This window comes from Bombina bombina, chromosome 7 (assembly GCF_027579735.1).
Source record: "Bombina bombina isolate aBomBom1 chromosome 7, aBomBom1.pri, whole genome shotgun sequence".
In the NCBI taxonomy this organism is placed as follows: Eukaryota; Metazoa; Chordata; class Amphibia; order Anura; family Bombinatoridae; genus Bombina; species Bombina bombina.
The window spans coordinates 57,697,247-57,716,581 of NC_069505.1; the positions used below are offsets into that span (position 1 = coordinate 57,697,247).

The following is a 19,335-nucleotide window of genomic DNA, read 5'->3' on the forward strand; positions in this document are numbered from 1 at the left end:
AATATCATTTTGCACTGCTACATTACTCCCTACATTTCAGTGTAATATCATTTTGCACTGCTACATTACTCCCTACATTTCAGTGTAATATCATTTTGCACTTTGTAACTTTCTCCTGTTGGTTTTACTACAGTCATCCTCCCATCTACAGATTAGACATGTGCGTTTCGATTCGGATGAATTTGTTAAATTCGGAGATTCGGATCGATTCGAATTTCCGAATTACGGTAGTAACGAATCTACCGAATAAATCCGAATTAGTTCGGATTTATTTGTTACATTCGGATGGCCATGGATTACACTAGTATTGTACACAGTATATTAGGTTATATCACTCTGCTATGGATTACACCTAAAATACAGTACATAATACTAGTCTAATATACAGCACATTCCACCTAACACATACTGAAATTCCGAATTTCTGAATCAAACCGAACTGAATCCAGCCGAATTTATTCAAATCCGAATGAATCCGAAACGAATACGAAACAAATTCATTTGAATTTTCCCGAATTCGAATTGATCCGAAACAAATTTTTCGGCCATGCACAAGTCTACTACAGATTCCTTCTTCTTCTCACTGTTCACATTAACCGCGTATCTTAATTTTTCCTCTCTCTCATCTTTTTGTGTCACTCTGTCACCTCTAGATTGGGAGCTTATATTAAAAGAACATTCCGCTCGCTATCCTTCAAATCTACAAATTTATTACAAAAACATTAAAATGTTAAGTCCAGGCTGACTCACAAGAACAGTGTGGATACGGTGTTCTGGTAGCGGGTATGAGATTGAATAAGATTGTCCCTGCAATTTGATCTCAGTCTGCAGCCGCCCAAGGTGCTTCTCTTGAAACTCACTCCATGGGGTAGATTTATTAAAGGGACAGTCTACACCAGAATATTTATTGTTTTAAAAGATACATAATCCCTTTATTACCCATTCCCCAGTTTTACACAACGAACAGTTATATTAATATACTTTTTACCTCTGTGATTATCTTGTAACTAAGCCTCTGCAGACAGCCCCCTTATTTCAGTTCTTTTGACAGACATGCATTTTAGCTAATAAGTACTGACTCCTAGGAACTCCACGTGCGCGAGCACAGTGTTATCTTTATGACACACATGAACTAACACCCTCTAGTGGTGAAAAACTGTCAAAATGCCCTGAAGATAAGAGGCAGCCTTCAAGGGCTTTGAAATTAGCATATGAACCTCCTAGGTTTAGCTTTCAACTAAGAATACCAAGAGAACAAAGCAAAATTGGTGATAGAAGTAAATTGGATTTTTTTTTTAAAAACATTCTCTATCTGAATAATGAGTTTGTTTTGGACTAGTTTGTCCCTTTAAATGTCGAGCTGACATTATTGGCTATAGTGACATCGCTAAATGCCATCAGTATACACAGTCTGCATTTAACATTACACAAGCATGTGCAATGCCGCCCCCTGTTTACTGGCAACAAATCAGTCCCTAGCAGGGGCTGTCAATCATCCCTATGGGATCGGGATTATTTTAATCCGCCACCTAACAGGTGGCAGAGAGGTTAAGAAGCAGCGGCCTTATGACCACTGCTTATTAACTTCCAATTCAAGCGAAGCTGAAGCGACAGGCTTTTGAAGCAGCATTCGCTTCTTCATAAATGGAGCCCTATGGGTCAGAGTGCTCCTAATGGAAAAGGAGTTACGGATGCGGTGATGTTCACAAGGGGTGAAAAAGTGTTTACAATATCACACACGAAATTAGGATGCTTATAATCGACCACTGAGTTGAGTGCTGTTTATGCGAAATCTCCGTTTTGTTATCTTTGTACTTCAGTAAATAAGGTGTTGTTTGAGCTTTTTAGTGAATATACTTTATATTAACCCTTTAATGACAGCCCACGTACTCTGTACATCGGCTGTCATTTTTAATCGAAGGGGTTAATTTGTGCAGGTCTCACCACCACTAGCAAGGCCACACTATAGCTAGATGGAAACTGTAATAGCGCGTCTCACAACTGGTGGCAAGACCGTGCTATTACTGGGATAAAAAAAACCCCCATAATAACATGCAATGTATAGGGTTTGTTGTGTCGTTAAGAGGTTAAAGTGCTCCTATCACTGATTGTGCTCAAGGGCAGCACATTCCGCTCATTAAGTTTTTCAATTTAAGCAATGCAGTAACTAATGTACCTTCACAAATATAACCTACCCTTATTGTACTTCTGCAAGGCCAACCTTATCATTCGCATAGTCCTGGGCTAGACACATATGTGGGGGCCCTCAAACCAGCCCTGACTTATGCATAGCCATCCTACATAAAGATTAATACAATATATTACACCGCCTGATACCATAAACACTTCATAAACTAAATACTGAATGCACATTGCACCTTCTCATACCTCACCCGTGATGATGGGCCCCTCAAAGCACAAGGGGTGGGTGCCCGTCTCACCCTGCCCAAAGGGCAGGCTTGTGTTAGTTTACCCCGAGAGTATATTGAACTTTTTATAGTGCTGAGGAACCTCTTGGTGCTATATAAGTAACCATTGTTATTATTATCATTCGCCTAGATTTAGAGTTTTGTCGGTAAAGACCCGCATAGCTAACGCTGCTTTTTTTTCCAGCGCACCCTTAAGACAACGCTGGTATTTAGAGTTCTCTGAAGGGCTGCGTTAGGCTCCAAAAAGGGAGCGTTGAGCCGAATTTACCGCCACTTCAACCCTCAATACCAGCGTTGCTTACGGTAGCGGCTAGCTGGAAAAACGTGCTCGTGCACGATTCCCCCATAGGAAACAATGGGGCAGTTTGGGCAGAAAAAAAAACTAACACCTGCAAAAAAGCAGCGTTAAGCTCCTAACGCAGCCCCATTGTTTCCTATGGGGAAACAGTTTCTAAGTCTGCACCTAACATCCTAACATGTACCCCAAGTCTAAACACCCCTAACCTTACACTTATTAACCCCTAATCTGCTGCCCCCGCTATCGCTGACACCTGCATTACACTATTAACCCCTAATCTGCCGCTCCGGACACCGCTGCAACCTACATTATACCTATGTACCCCTAATCTGCTGCCCCTAACATCGCCGACACCTATATTATATTTATTAACCCCTAATCTGCCCCCCCAACGTCGCCGCTACCTTACCTACACTTATTAACCCCTAATCTGCCGACCGGACCTCGCCGCTACTATAATAAATGTATTAACCCCTAAAGCTAAGTCTAACCCTAACCCTAACACCCCCCTAAGTTAAATATAATTTTAATCTAACGAAATAAATTAAATATTATTAACTAAAGTCTTCCTATTTAAAACTAAATACTTACCTGTAAAATAAACCCTAATATAGCTACAATATAACGAATAATTATATTGTAGCTATTTTAGGATTTATATTTATTTTACAGGCAACTTTGTATTTATTTTAACTAGGTACAATAGCTATTAAATAGTTATTTACTATTTAATAGCTACCTAGCTAAAATAATTACCAAATTACCTGTTAAATAAATCCTAACCTAAGTTACAATTAAACCTAACACTACACTATCAATAAATTAATTAAATAAATTAACTACAAGTACCTACAATTACCTACAATTAAATAAACTAAACTAAATTACCAAAAAAAACAAACACTAAATTACAAAAAATAAAAAAAGATTACAAGAATTTTAAGCTAATTACACCTACTCTAAGCCCCCTAATAAAATAACAAAGCCCCTCAAAATAAAAGAAAATTCCCTACCCTAATCTAAATTAAAAAAGTTAACAGCTCTATTACCTTACCAGACCTTAAAAAGGCTTTTTGCGGGGCATGCCCCAAAGTAATCAGCTCTTTTGCCTGTAAAAAAAAACACAATACCACCCCCAACATTACAACCCACCACCCACATACCCCTACTCTAACCCAAACCCCCTTAAATGTTACAATTTTCTTAGTATAGCCTTATGTATGTCCCATCAAGTCTACACATATTACATGTTACTGTTTCCTTAGTATAACCTTATGGATGTCCCATCAAGGATAGCCTTATTGATGTCCTATCAAGTCTACACATATTACATGTTACTGTTTCCTTAGGATAGCCTTATGTATGTCCCATCAAGTCTACCCATATTACATGTTACTGTTTCCTTAGGATAACCTTATGCATGTCCCATCAAGTCTACACATATTACATGTTACTGTTTCCTTAGGATAGCCTTATGTATGTCCTATCAAGTCTACACATATTACATGTTACCGTTTTCTTAGTATAGCCTTATGTATGTCCCATCAAGTCTACACATATTACATGTTACTGTTTCCTTAGTATAGCCTTATGTATGTCCCATCAAGTCTACACATATTACATGTTACTGTTTCCTTAGGATAACCTTATGCATGTCACATCAAGTCTACACATATTACATGTTACTGTTTCCTTAGTTTAGCCTTATGTATGTCCCATCAAGTCTACACATATTACATGTTACTGTTTCCTTAGTATAGCCTTATGTATGTCCCATCAAGTCTACACATATTACATGTTACCGTTTTCTTAGTATAGCCTTATGTATGTCCCATCAAGTCTACACATATTACATGTTACTGTTTCCTTAGTATAGCCTTATGTATGTCCCATCAAGTCTACACATATTACATGTTACTGTTTCCTTAGTATAGCCTTATGTATGTCCCATCAAGTCTACACATATTACATGTTACTGTTTCCTTAGGATAACCTTATGCATGTCACATCAAGTCTACACATATTACATGTTACTGTTTCCTTAGTATAGCCTTATGTATGTCCCATCAAGTCTACACATATTACATTTTACCGTTTTCTTAGTATAGCCTTATGTATTTCCCATCAAGTCTACCCATAATACATGTTACTGTTTCCTTAGGATAACCTTATGTATGTCCCATCAAGTCTACCCATATTACATGTTACTGTTTCCTTAGGATAACCTTATGTATGTCCCATCAAGTCTACCCATATTACATGTTACCATTTTCTTAGTATAGCCTTATGTATGTCCCATCAAGTCTACACATATTACATGTTACCATTTTCTTAGTATAGCCTTATGTATGTCCCATCAAGTCTACACATATTACATGTTACCGTTTTCTAAGTATAGCCTTATGTATGTCCCATCAAGTCTACACATATTACATGTTACTGTTTTCTTAGTATAGCCTTATGTATGTCCAATCAAGTCTACACATATTACATGTTACTGTTTCCTTAGGATAACCGTATGTCCCATCAAGTCTACCCATATTACATGTTACTGTTTCCTTAGGATAACCTTATTCATGTCCCATCAAGTCTACACATATTACATGTTACTGTTTCCTAAGGATAGCCTTATGTATGTCCCATCAAGTCTACTCATATTACATGTTACTGTTTCCTTAGGATAATCTTATGTATGGCCCATCAAGTCTACACATATTACATGTTACTGTTTCCTTAGTATAGCCTTATGTATGTCCCATCAAGTCTACACATATTACATGTTACTGTTTCCTTAGTATAGCCTTATGTATGTCCCATCAAGTCTACACATATTACATGTTACTGTTTCCTTAGGATAACCTTATGCATGTCACATCAAGTCTACACATATTACATGTTACTGTTTCCTTAGTATAGCCTTATGTATGTCCCATCAAGTCTACACATATTACATTTTACCGTTTTCTTAGTATAGCCTTATGTATTTCCCATCAAGTCTACCCATAATACATGTTACTGTTTCCTTAGGATAACCTTATGTATGTCCCATCAAGTCTACCCATATTACATGTTACTGTTTCCTTAGGATAACCTTATGTATGTCCCATCAAGTCTACCCATATTACATGTTACCATTTTCTTAGTATAGCCTTATGTATGTCCCATCAAGTCTACACATATTACATGTTACCATTTTCTTAGTATAGCCTTATGTATGTCCCATCAAGTCTACACATATTACATGTTACCGTTTTCTAAGTATAGCCTTATGTATGTCCCATCAAGTCTACACATATTACATGTTACTGATTTCTTAGTATAGCCTTATGTATGTCCAATCAAGTCTACACATATTACATGTTACTGTTTCCTTAGGATAACCGTATGTCCCATCAAGTCTACCCATATTACATGTTACTGTTTCCTTAGGATAACCTTATTCATGTCCCATCAAGTCTACACATATTACATGTTACTGTTTCCTAAGGATAGCCTTATGTATGTCCCATCAAGTCTACTCATATTACATGTTACTGTTTCCTTAGGATAATCTTATGTATGGCCCATTAAGTCTACCCATAGTACATGTTACTGTTTCCTTAGGATAACCTTATGTATGTCCCATCAAGTCTACACATATTACATGTTACTGTTTTCTTAGGATAACCTTATGTATGTCCCATCAAGTCTACACATATTACATGTTACTGTTTTCTTAGTATAGCCTTATGTATTTCCCATCAAGTCTACACATATTACATGTTACTGTTTCCTTAGGATAGCCTTATGTATGTCCCATCAAGTCTACACATATTACATGTTACCATTTTCTTAGTATAGCCTTATGTATGTCCCATCAAGTCTACACATATTACATGTTACCATTTTCTTAGTATAGCCTTATGTATGTCCCATCAAGTCTACACATATTACATGTTACCGTTTTCTAAGTATAGCCTTATGTATGTCCCATCAAGTCTACACATATTACATGTTACTGTTTTCTTAGTATAGCCTTATGTATGTCCCATCAAGTCTACACATATTACATGTTACTGTTTTCTTAGTATAGCCTTATGTATATCCCATCAAGTCTACACATATTACATGTTACTGTTTCCTTAGGATAACCTTATGCATGTCCCATCAAGTCTACCCATATTACATTTTACTGTTTCCTTAGTATAGCCTTATGTATGTCCCATCAAGTCTACACATATTACATGTTACCATTTTCTAAGTATAGCCTTATGTATGTCCCATCAAGTCTACACATATTACATGTTACCGTTTTCTAAGTATAGCCTTATGTATGTCCCATCAAGTCTACACATATTACATGTTACTGTTTCCTTAGGATAACCTTATGCATGTCCCATCAAGTCTACCCATATTACATGTTACTTTTTCCTTAGGATAACCTTATGTATGTCCCATCAAGTCTACCCATATTACATGTTACTGTTTCCTTAGGATAACCTTATGTATGTCCCATCAAGTCTACACATATTACATGTTACTGTTTTCTTAGTATAGCCTTATGCATGTCCCATCAAGTCTACACATATTACATGTTACTGTTTCCTTAGTATAGCCTTATGTATGTCCCATCAAGTCTACACATATTACATGTTACCATTTTCTTAGTATAGCCTTATGTATGTCCCATCAAGTCTACACATATTACATGTTACCGTTTTCTAAGTATAGCCTTATGTATGTCCCATCAAGTCTACACATATTACATGTTACTGTTTCCTTAGGATAACCTTATGCATGTCCCATCAAGTCTACCCATATTACATGTTACTGTTTCCTTAGGATAACCTTATGTATGTCCCATCAGGTCTACACATATTACATATTACTGTTTTCTTAGGATAACCTTATGTATGTCCCATCAGGTCTACACATATTACATGTTACTGTTTCCTTAGGATTACCTTATTTATGTCCCATCAGTTCTACACATATTACATGTTACTGTTTCCTTAGTATAGCCTTATGTATGTCCCATCAAGTCTACACATATTACATGTTACCATTTTCTTAGTATAGCCTTATGTATGTCCCATCAAGTCTACACATATTACATGTTACTGTTTCCTTAGTATAGCCTTATGTATGTCCCATCAAGTCTACACATATTACATGTTACTGTTTCCTTAGGATAACCTTATGCATGTCCCATCAAGTCTACCCATATTACATGTTACTGTTTCCTTAGTATAGCCTTATGTATGTCCCATCAAGTCTACACATATTACATGTTACTGTTTCCTTAGTATAGCCTTATATATGTCCCATCAAGTCTACACATATTACATGTTACCATTTGCTTAGGATAACCTTATGCATGTCCCATCAAGTCTACACATATTACATGTTACTGTTTCCTTAGGATAACCTTATGCATGTCACATCAAGTCTACACATATTACATGTTACTGTTTCCTTAGTATAGCCTTATGTATGTCCCATCAAGTCTACACATATTACATGTTACCGTTTTCTTAGTATAGCCTTATGTATGTCCCATCAAGTCTACCCATAATACATGTACCTGTTTCCTTAGGATAACCTTATGTATGTCCCATCAAGTCTACCCATATTACATGTTACTGTTTCCTTAGGATAACCTTATGTATGTCCCATCAAGTCTACCCATATTACATGTTATTGTTTCCTTAGGATAACCTTATGTATGTCCCATCAAGTCTACACATATTACATGTTACTGTTTCCTTAGGATAACCTTATGCATGTCCCATCAAGTCTACCCATATTACATGTTACTGATTCCTTAGGATAACCTTAGGCATGTCCCATCAAGTCTACACATATTACATGTTACCATTTTCTTAGTATAGCCTTATGTATGTCCCATCAAGTCTACACATATTACATGTTACCATTTTCTTAGTATAGCCTTATGTATGTCCCATCAAGTCTACACATATTACATGTTACCGTTTTCTAAGTATAGCCTTATGTATGTCCCATCAAGTCTACACATATTACATGTTACTGTTTTCTTAGTATAGCCTTATGTATGTCCAATCAAGTCTACACATATTACATGTTACTGTTTCCTTAGGATAACCGTATGTCCCATCAAGTCTACCCATATTACATGTTACTGTTTCCTTAGGATAACCTTATTCATGTCCCATCAAGTCTACATATATTACATGTTACTGTTTCCTAAGGATAGCCTTATGTATGTCCCATCAAGTCTACTCATATTACATGTTACTGTTTCCTTAGGATAACCTTATGTATGGCCCATTAAGTCTACCCATAGTACATGTTACTGTTTCCTTAGGATAACCTTATGTATGTCCCATCAAGTCTACACATATTACATGTTACTGTTTTCTTAGGATAACCTTATGTATGTCCCATCAAGTCTACACATATTACATGTTACTCTTTTCTTAGTATAGCCTTATGTATGTCCCATCAAGTCTACACATATTACATGTTACTGTTTCCTTAGGATAGCCTTATGTATGTCCCATCAAGTCTACACATATTACATGTTACCATTTTCTTAGGATAGCCTTATGTATGTCCCATCAAGTCTACACATATTACATGTTACCATTTTCTTAGTATAGCCTTATGTATGTCCCATCAAGTCTACACATATTACATGTTACCGTTTTCTAAGTATAGCCTTATGTATGTCCCATCAAGTCTACACATATTACATGTTACTGTTTTCTTAGTATAGCCTTATGTATGTCCCATCAAGTCTACACATATTACATGTTACTGTTTTCTTAGTATAGCCTTATGTATATCCCATCAAGTCTACACATATTACATGTTACTGTTTCCTTAGGATAACCTTATGCATGTCCCATCAAGTCTACCCATATTACATTTTACTGTTTCCTTAGTATAGCCTTATGTATGTCCCATCAAGTCTACACATATTACATGTTACCATTTTCTTAGTATAGCCTTATGTATGTCCCATCAAGTCTACACATATTACATGTTACTGTTTCCTTAGGATAACCTTATGTATGTCCCATCAAGTCTACCCATATTACATGTTACTGTTTCCTTAGGATAACCTTATGTATGTCCCATCAAGTCTACACATATTACATGTTACTGTTTTCTTAGTATAGCCTTATGCATGTCCCATCAAGTCTACACATATTACATGTTACCATTTTCTTAGTATAGCCTTATGTATGTCCCATCAAGTCTACACATATTACATGTTACCGTTTTCTAAGTATAGCCTTATGTATGTCCCATCAAGTCTACACATATTACATGTTACTGTTTCCTTAGGATAACCTTATGCATGTCCCATCAAGTCTACCCATATTACATGTTACTGTTTCCTTAGCATAACCTTATGTATGTCCCATCAGGTCTACACATATTACATGTTACTGTTTCCTTAGGATTACCTTATTTATGTCCCATAAGTTCTACACATATTACATGTTACTGTTTCCTTAGTATAGCCTTATGTATGTCCCATCAAGTCTACACATATTACATGTTACCATTTTCTTAGTATAGCCTTATGTATGTCCCATCAAGTCTACACATATTACATGTTAATGTTTCCTTAGGATAACCTTATGCATGTCCCATCAAGTCTACACATATTACATGTTACTGTTTCCTTAGTATAGCCTTATGTATGTCCCATCAAGTCTACACATATTACATGTTACTGTTTCCTTAGGATAACCTTATGCATGTCACATCAAGTCTACACATATTACATGTTACTGTTTCCTTAGTATAGCCTTATGCATGTCCCATCAAGTCTACACATATTACATGTTACTGTTTCCTTAGGATAACCTTATGCATGTCACATCAAGTCTACACATATTACATGTTACTGTTTTCTTAGGTTAGCCTTATGTATGTCCCATCAAGTCTACACATATTACATGTTACTGTTTCCTTAGGATAACCTTATGTATGTCCCATCAAGTCTACACATATTACATGTTACTGTTTCCTTAGGATAACCTTATGCATGTCCCATCAAGTCTACCCATATTACATGTTACTGTTTTCTTAGGATAGCCTTATGCATGTCCCAGGCATTTTTTAATTCTTTTACAGTCTTTGGGGACGATTTACTATGCAGCGTATGATGCAGTTTCCTGGCGAGCCTTCAGGCTCGCCGCAAACAAGATTTAAGAAGTTGTGGTCCTAAGACTTAACTTATGAAACACCAATTTTCATTTAACTGCATGTAAAAGACACTACTATAAAGAATAATATGCACAGATACTGATCTAAAAATTCAGTATAAAACCGTTTAAAAACTTGCTTAGAAGCTCCCAGTTTAGTTCTGTTGAAAGGTTAGCTGGAACACCAACTGAAAGTGGTTCTATAGCAACAACCCAGACATTTCCCCCCTCCCCCTTCTTCTGCATATGAAAAGACTCTTTACACAAACAGGAGAAAAATTTAGTTCTAAAACTTTAGGAGTTTAGGAGTCTGAAAATCAGCGCAATTTTATTTAAAAAAATAAGCAAAACTATAAAAAAAATAAAGCTGTATAGGCTCTATAAATGGATCATCTACAAAACATTTATGCAAAGAAAAATCTAGTGTATAATGTCCCTTTAAGATTGTGACCCCTTGTTTTGTATTTCCTTTTTTGTGGAAAATACTTTCAACTTCCACTTTATCAAGTCCCTTCATATATCTGAAGGTTTCTATCGTCACCTCTTTCCCTTCTCTCCTCTAAACTATACATATTTAGACCATAGAGTCTTTCTTTTTACATTTTATATTTTAGACCGTGTACCATTTTAGTAGCCCTCATTTGTACAGCTTTTAGTGTATTTATATCCCCCTGAGATATGGTGGCGATTTACTATGCAGCGTATACTGCAGTTTCCGCGCGAGCCGGAAACAAGAGTTAAAAAACAGCGCCCTAAGACTGTTGCTCCTTAACTCGTCCGCCACCTCTGAGGCAGCGAGCATCAATCATCCCGATCGGATCCGATCTAGCGGCCGATTGGCCGTGAATGTCCATTGCACAAGCATTTCACTAGAAATACTGGTGCAATGATTAATGCCGACAGCGTATGCTGTCTGCATTTATCAATGTGGGGCGGGCATGATCCGCTACAGAGCCCGCACATTCATAAATCGTCCCCATGTGGTCTCCAGAACTGTACATAGTATTCCAGATGAGGCCTAACTAGTGATCTGTAAAATGGCACAAGAACCTTGCTATTTCTGCTACTAATACCGCTCCCAATGCAACCAAGTATGTTTGTATTTGATAGTATAACGATACACTACATGGGACAAATTTATCAAGTTCCGTATGGAGCTTGAAGCCTCTGTTTCCGTGCGAACCTTCAGGTTCCCCAGGAACAGAAGTTATGAAGCAGCGGTCTAAAGACCGCTGCTCCATAACTTGTCCGCCTGCTCTGAGGCCGCGGACAGAAATCAACCCGATCATATACGATCGGGTTGATTGACACCCCCTGCTAGCGGCCGATTGGTCGCGAATCTGCAGGGGGCTGCATTGCACTAGCAGTTCACAAGAACTGCTGGTGTAATGATAAATCCCGACAGCGTATGCTGTAGGCATTTATCGATGTGCGGCGTACATGATACGCTACATCGTATCATGTCTGCTCGCTCTATGATAAATTGGCCCCCATTACTTCATGCATGTAGACAACACTGTAGTTTCAAATATCCAAGAAACACATCAACAGCACCTAAATACTCTTTATTTGTAAAATAACATCCGATATCTCATCCTCTCTCCCTTCCCCCTCTCTGAATTCTCTCCTTGCTTTCTTTTTTATGATCTCATAATTTTTCTATAAATATTCTCTTAAACCCCCGCCCCACTCTTTATCTTCCTCCTGCTGCATTTCAAATGCTCTTTGCTGTTATCTTTTATTTATAAAGTGTCCTATTTTTTTTCCTGCACCATAAAATGCAGTCAGTGTTAATAAAAAAAAAAAAAAATAGCTCAGGCCTTACCCAAATGAGATTTAAATTGATTCCATATTGCTTTCTCGTCTCTACAGCTTCTTGATCTATTTGACAGCGAGGATCCTAGAGAAAGAGAGTATTTGAAGACAATTCTGCATCGTGTATACGGCAAATTTCTGGGTCTTCGAGCGTATATTAGGAAACAATGCAACAATATCTTCCTCAGGTATATAAAAGTTCCTGGTCTATAACCACTGTGCAAAGGAGGGGATGTAAATGGGGAGATATAACATTATGGTCCCCATTGACATGGATCATTTAAGTGCCAGACAGGGCCGGACTGGGAATAAAAAGCAGCCCTGGAAAATTTGGTGAGCAGCCCTATGTTCTGTTGAGTCAGTGGAATGCACACTGGGAATATTGGGATAATCCTTCCCCCGATATTGTTTTCAGAATTGAATAATATTAGTTTACTTTTTTTTTTAAAACGTGACAGATTGTTGTTATATAGGCAACCTAAAACCCAAATGCATCCATTAATTACCCATTTAAATTGTAGCTTTCCAGCCCCAGCTGCTGCAGCCCACCGGGAAATCTCCTGGTAGACCAATCCGGCCTTGGTGCCAGAGCATTTTCATGCAGGCAGCAAATACAATTATAAAATATAAATTACTCTTATATAGGGTCCATCATCTGAGTATACGTATGTACTTGAGTTAAACTCTGTTCTGCTGTCATTTCTGAACTTGGGCATCCATTTTCTTTAGCAGACCAGCACTCTCTCAAGTATTTAGAAACCTTCAAGCATATTTGTAAATCCTCCCTTGAATACACTCCCCTTCTTTTAACCGGTTCACATTTAAACAAGTCCTGCTCTGAACTATTTGGAGAAAGTAGGAAAAAATAACTACCCTCAAGAAATGATTCGTAAAATAGACCAGGCATTTATTGTAAAATGATTGCGCAATACCGCCCCTGCACAGTCGCAGCCAATAGGCCGCTAGCAGGGGGTGTCAGTCATCACGGTTGTATTGGAGCGGGATGATTTCAGTCCGCCACCTAAAAAGGTGGAAGAGAAGTTATGACCGCTGCTTCTTAACGTCCGTTTCAGGTGAGCCTAAAATATGGGCGTAGAATGCAGCATCCTCTGCATAATAAATCCACCCACTAGTCTTTATTCCCCTTGAGAGGCTGCAGTGTTTTGTGCTGTGAGTAGGTGTCTGGCAATGGTCTGCAGGGCTAGGTGTCTGATCTTATGTGAGTATATGTCTGACAATGGTCTGCAGGGCTAGGTGTCTGATCTGATGTGAGTATGTGACTTGACAATGGTCTGCAGGGCTAGTGGTCTGATGTGATGTGAGTATGTGAATGACAATGGTCTGCAGGGCTAGTGGTCTGATCTGATGTGAATATGTGATTGACAATGGTCTGCAGGGCTAGGTGTCTGATCTGATGTGAGTAGGTGACTGACAATGGTCTGCAGGGCTAGGTGTCTGATCTGATGTATGTGACTGACAATGATCTGCAGGGCTAGTGGTCTGATCTGATGTGAGTATGTGTCAGACAATGGTCTGCAGCAGAGTTCCCTCTAAGGCCAATTTTGTGAGCGGCACAGCAGTGAAACAGTTAATAAGGGAACTACACCTTGCAGTCTGCATTGTGAGGGGTTTGCTAATTGCTCTAATTACTGTAACTGTTTCACTGCTGGGCGGCTCACAAAACTGGCGTTAGAGGGAACAGTGGTCTGCAGGGCTAGTGGTCTGATCTGATGTGATTATGTGATTGACAATGGTCTGCAGGGCTAGTGGTCTGATCTGATGTGAGTATGTGACTGACAATGGTCTGCAGGGCTAGGTGTCTGATCTGATGTATGTGACTGACAATGATCTGCAGGGCTAGTGGTCTGATCTGATGTGAGTATGTGTCAGACAATGGTCTGCAGGGCTAGTGGTCTGATCTGATGTGAGTATGTGACTGACAATGGTCTGCAGGGCTAGGTGTCTGATCTGATGTATGTGACTGACAATGATCTGCAGGGCTAGTGGTCTGATCTGATGTGAGTATGTGACTGACAATGGTCTGTAGGGTTAGGGGTGTTACTTAATGTGAGTATGTGATTGACAATGGTCTGTAGGGCTAGGTGTCTGATCTGATGTGAGTATGTGACTGACAATGGTCTGCAGGGCTAGGTGTCTGATCTGATGTATGTGACTGACAATGATCTGCAGGGCTAGTGGTCTGATCTGATGTGAGTATGTGTCAGACAATGATCTGCAGGGCTAGTGGTCTGATTTGATGTGAGTATGTGACTGACAATGGTCTGCAGGGCTAGTGGTCTGATCTGATGTGAGTATGTGACTGACAATGGTCTGCAGGGCTAGTGGTCTGATTTGATGTGAGTATGTGACTGACAATGGTCTGCAGGGCTAGTGGTCTGATCTGATGTGAGTATGTGAATGACAATGGTCTGCAGGGCTAGGTATCTGATCTGATGTGAGTATGTGACTGACAATGGTCTGCAGGGCTAGGTGTCTGATCTGATGTGAGTATGTGTCTGACATGGTCTGCAGTGCTAGGTGTCTGATCTGATGTGAGTATGTGACTGACAATGGTCTGCAGGGCTAGGTGTCTGATCTGATGTGAGTATGTGTCTGACAATGGTCTGTAGGGCTAGATGTGTGATATGATGTGAGTATGTGACTGACAATGGTCAGCAGGGCTAGGTGTCTGATCTGATATGAATATGTGACTGACAATGGTCTGTAGGGTTAGGGGTGTTACTTGATGTGGGTATGTAGCTAGCAAATATCTGAAGCACCGGGGAGTTTGATATGATGTGGGAATGTGCTCTTCAGAACCAGGGGTATGATTTGATGGGTAATTATTATTATCAGTTATGTAACGATGTAGAGCATCAACAGATTCAGCACCGCTAAATTTGTCTCACAGAAGTGCTGCAGGGCCAGGGGTGTGATCTGATATGGTAATGAGTCTCACAGAGGTGTTGCAGGACCAAGGATGTGATTTGATGTGGTATTGTGTCTCATAGAGGGGCTACAGTGCCAGGGGTGCAATCTAATGGGTAATGTGTCTCTCAAAGGAGCTGCAGGGTCAGGGGTGTGATCTGATATGGTAATAAGACTCACAGAGGGGCTGCACAGCAAGGAGAGTGATCAGATGGGGTCATGTGTCTCACAGAGGGGCTGCACGGCAAGGAGCGTGATCAGATGGGGTCATGTGTCTCACAGAGGGGCTGCACAGCAAGAAGAGTGATCAGATGGGATCATGTCTCTCACAGAGGGGCTGCACGGCAAGGAGAGTGATCAGATGGGGTCATGTGTCTCACAGAGGGGCTGCACGGCAAGAAGAGTGATCAGATGGGATCATGTCTCTCACAGAGGGGCTGCACGGCAAGGAGAGTGATCAGATGGGGTCATGTGTCCCACAGAGGGGCTGCACGGCAAGGAGAGTAATCAGATGTGGTCATGTGACTCACAGAGGGGCTGCACGGCAAGGAGAGTGATCAGATGGGGTTGTGTGCCTCACAGAGGGGCTGCACAGCAAGGAGAGTGGTCAGATGGGGGCATGTGTCTCACAGAGGGGCTGCACAGCAAGAAGTGTGATCAGATGGGGTCATGTGTCTCACAGAGGGGCTGCACAGCAAGAACAGTGATCAGATGGGGTCATGTGTTTTACAGAGGGGCTGCACGGCAAGGAGAGTGATCAGATGGGGTTGTGTGCCTCACAGAGGGGCTGCACAGCAAGGAGAGTGATCAGATGGGGTCATGTGTCTCACAGAGGGGCTGCACAGCAAGAAGAGTGATCAGATGGAGTCATGTGTGTCACAGAGGGGCTGCACGGCAAGGAGAGTGATTAGATGGGGTCATGTGTCTCACAGAGGGGCTGCACGGCAAGAAGAGTGATCAGATGGGGTCATGTGTCTCACAGAGGGGCTGCACAGCAAGAAGAGTGATCAGATGGGATCATGTCTCTCACAGAGGGGCTGCACGGCAAGGAGAGTGATTAGATGGGGTCATGTGTCTCACAGAGGGGCTGCACGGCAAGGAGAGTGATCAGATGGGGTCATGTGTCTCACAGAGGGGCTGCACGGCAAGAAGAGTGATCAGATGGGATCATGTCTCTCACAGAGGGGCTGCACGGCAAGGAGAGTGATCAGATGGGGTCATGTGTCCCACAGAGGGGCTGCACGGCAAGGAGAGTAATCAGATGGGGTCATGTGACTCACAGAGGGGCTGCACGGCAAGGAGAGTGATCAGATGGGGTTGTGTGCCTCACAGAGGGGCTGCACAGCAAGGAGAGTGATCAGATGGGGTCATGTGCCTCACAGAGGAGGTGCACGGCAAGGAGAGTGATCAGATGGGGTCATGTGTCTCACAGAGGGGCTGCACGGCAAGGAGAGTGATCAGATGGGGTCATGTTTCTCACAGAGGGGCTGCACGGCAAGGAGAGGGATCAGATGGGGTCATGTGTCTCACAGAGGGGCTGCACGGCAAGGAGAGTGATCAGATGGGGTCATGTGTCTCACAGAGGGGCTGCACGGCAAGGAGAGTGATCAGATGGGGTCATGTGTGTCACAGAGAGGCTGCACAGCAAGGAGAGTGATCAGATGGGATCATGTGTGTCACAGAGGGGGTGCACGGCAAGGAGAGTGATCAGATGGGGTCATGTGTGTCACAGAGGGACTGCACGGCAAGGAGAGTGATCAGATGGGGTCATGTGTGTCACAGAGGGGGTGCACGGCAAGGAGAGTGATCAGATGGGGTCATGTGTCTCACAGAGGTGCTGCACGGCAAGGAGAGGGATCAGATGGGTTCATGTGTCTCACAGAGGGGGTGCACGGCAAGCAGAGTGATCAGATGGGTTCATGTGTCTCACAGAGGGGCTGCACGGCAAGGAGAGTGAGCAGATGGAGTCATGTGTGTCACAGAGGTGGTGCACGGCAAGGAGAGTGATCAGATGGGGTCATGTGTCTCACAGAGGGGGTGGACAGCAAGGAGAGTGATCAGATGGGGTCATGTGTCTCACAGAGGGGCTGCACGGCAAGGAGAGTGAACAGATGGGGTCATGTGTCTCACAGAGGGGCTGCACGGCAAGAAGAGTGAACAGATGGGGTCATGTGTCTCACAGAGGGGCTGCAGGGCAAGGAGAGTGATCAGATGGGGTCATGTGTCTCACAGAGGGGCTGCACAGCAAGGAGAGTGATCAGATGGTCTCATGTGTCTCACAGAGGGGGTGGACGGCAAGGAGAGTGATCAGATGGGGTCATGTGTCTCACAGAGGGGCTGCACGGCAAGGAGAGTGATCAGATGGGGTCATGTGTCTCACAGAGGGGCTGCACAGCAAGGAGAGTGATCAGATGGGGTCATGTGTCTCACAGAGGGGCTGCACAGCAAGGAGAGTGATCAGATGGGGTCATGTGTCTCACAGAGGGGCTGCACGGCAAGGAGAGGGATCAGATGGGGTCATGTGCCTCACAGAGGGGCTGCACAGCAAGGAGAGTGATCAGATGGGGTCATGTGCCTCACAGAGGGGCTGCACAGCAAGGAGAGTGATCAGATGGGGTCATGTGTCTCACAGAGGGGCTGCACGGCAAGGAGAGTAATCAGATGGGGTCATGTGACTCACAGAGGGGCTGCACGGCAAGGAGAGTAATCAGATGGGGTCATGTGACTCACAGAGGGGCTGAACGGCAAGGAGAGTAATCAGATGGGGTCATGTGACTCACAGAGAGGCTGCACAGCAAGGAGAGTGATCAGATGGGGTCAATGGTCTGTAGGGCTAGATGTGTGATAAGATGTGAGTATGTAACCGACAATGGTCAGCAGGGCTAGATGTGTGATATGATGTGAGTATGTAACCGACAATGGTCAGCAGGGCTAGGTGTCTGATCTGATATGAATATGTGACTGACAATGGTCTGTAGGGTTAGGGGTGTTACTTGATGTGGGTATGTGGCTAGCAAATATCCGAAGCACCGGGGAGTTTGATATGATGTGGGAATGTGCTCTTCAGAACCAGGAGTATGATTTGATGGGTAATTATTATTATCAGTTATGTAAAGATGTAGAGCATCAACAGATTCAGCACCGCTAAATTTGTCTCACAGAAGTGCTGCAGGGCCAGGGGTGTGATCTGATATGGTAATGAGTCTCACAGAGGTGTTGCAGGACCAAGGATGTGATTTGATGTGGTATTGTGTCTCATAGAGGGGCTGCAGTGCCAGGGGTGCAATCTAATGGGTAATGTGTCTCTCAAAGGAGCTGCAGGGTCAGGGGTGTGATCTGATATGGTAATAAGACTCACAGAGGGGCTGCACAGCAAGGAGAGTGATCAGATGGGGTCATGTGTCTCACAGAGGGGCTGCACGGCAAGGAGCGTGATCAGATGGGGTCATGTGTCTCACAGAGGGGCTGCACGGCAAGGAGCGTAATCAGATGGGGTCATGTGTCTCACAGAGGGGCTGCACAGCAAGAAGAGTGATCAGATGGGGTCATGTGTCTCACAGAGGGGCTGCACAGCAAGAAGAGTGATCAGATGGGATCATGTCTCTCACAGAGGGGCTGCACGGCAAGGAGAGTGATTAGATGGGGTCATGTGTCTCACAGAGGGGCTGCACGGCAAGAAGAGTGA

General features: G+C 41.4%; 1 protein-coding gene across 3 annotated transcripts in view; it reads left to right on the forward strand.

The window, feature by feature from the left end:
• PPP2R5B (protein phosphatase 2 regulatory subunit B'beta) overlaps positions 1-19,335 on the forward strand; it is a 150,301-nt gene that overhangs the window by 77,422 nt on the left and 53,544 nt on the right. For all 3 annotated transcript variants that reach the window (XM_053720128.1, XM_053720129.1, XM_053720130.1), the window contains exon 6: positions 12,780-12,910. In XM_053720128.1, coding sequence (XP_053576103.1) covers positions 12,780-12,910 — 131 coding nt within the window. The remainder of the gene's footprint in view (positions 1-12,779; positions 12,911-19,335) is intronic.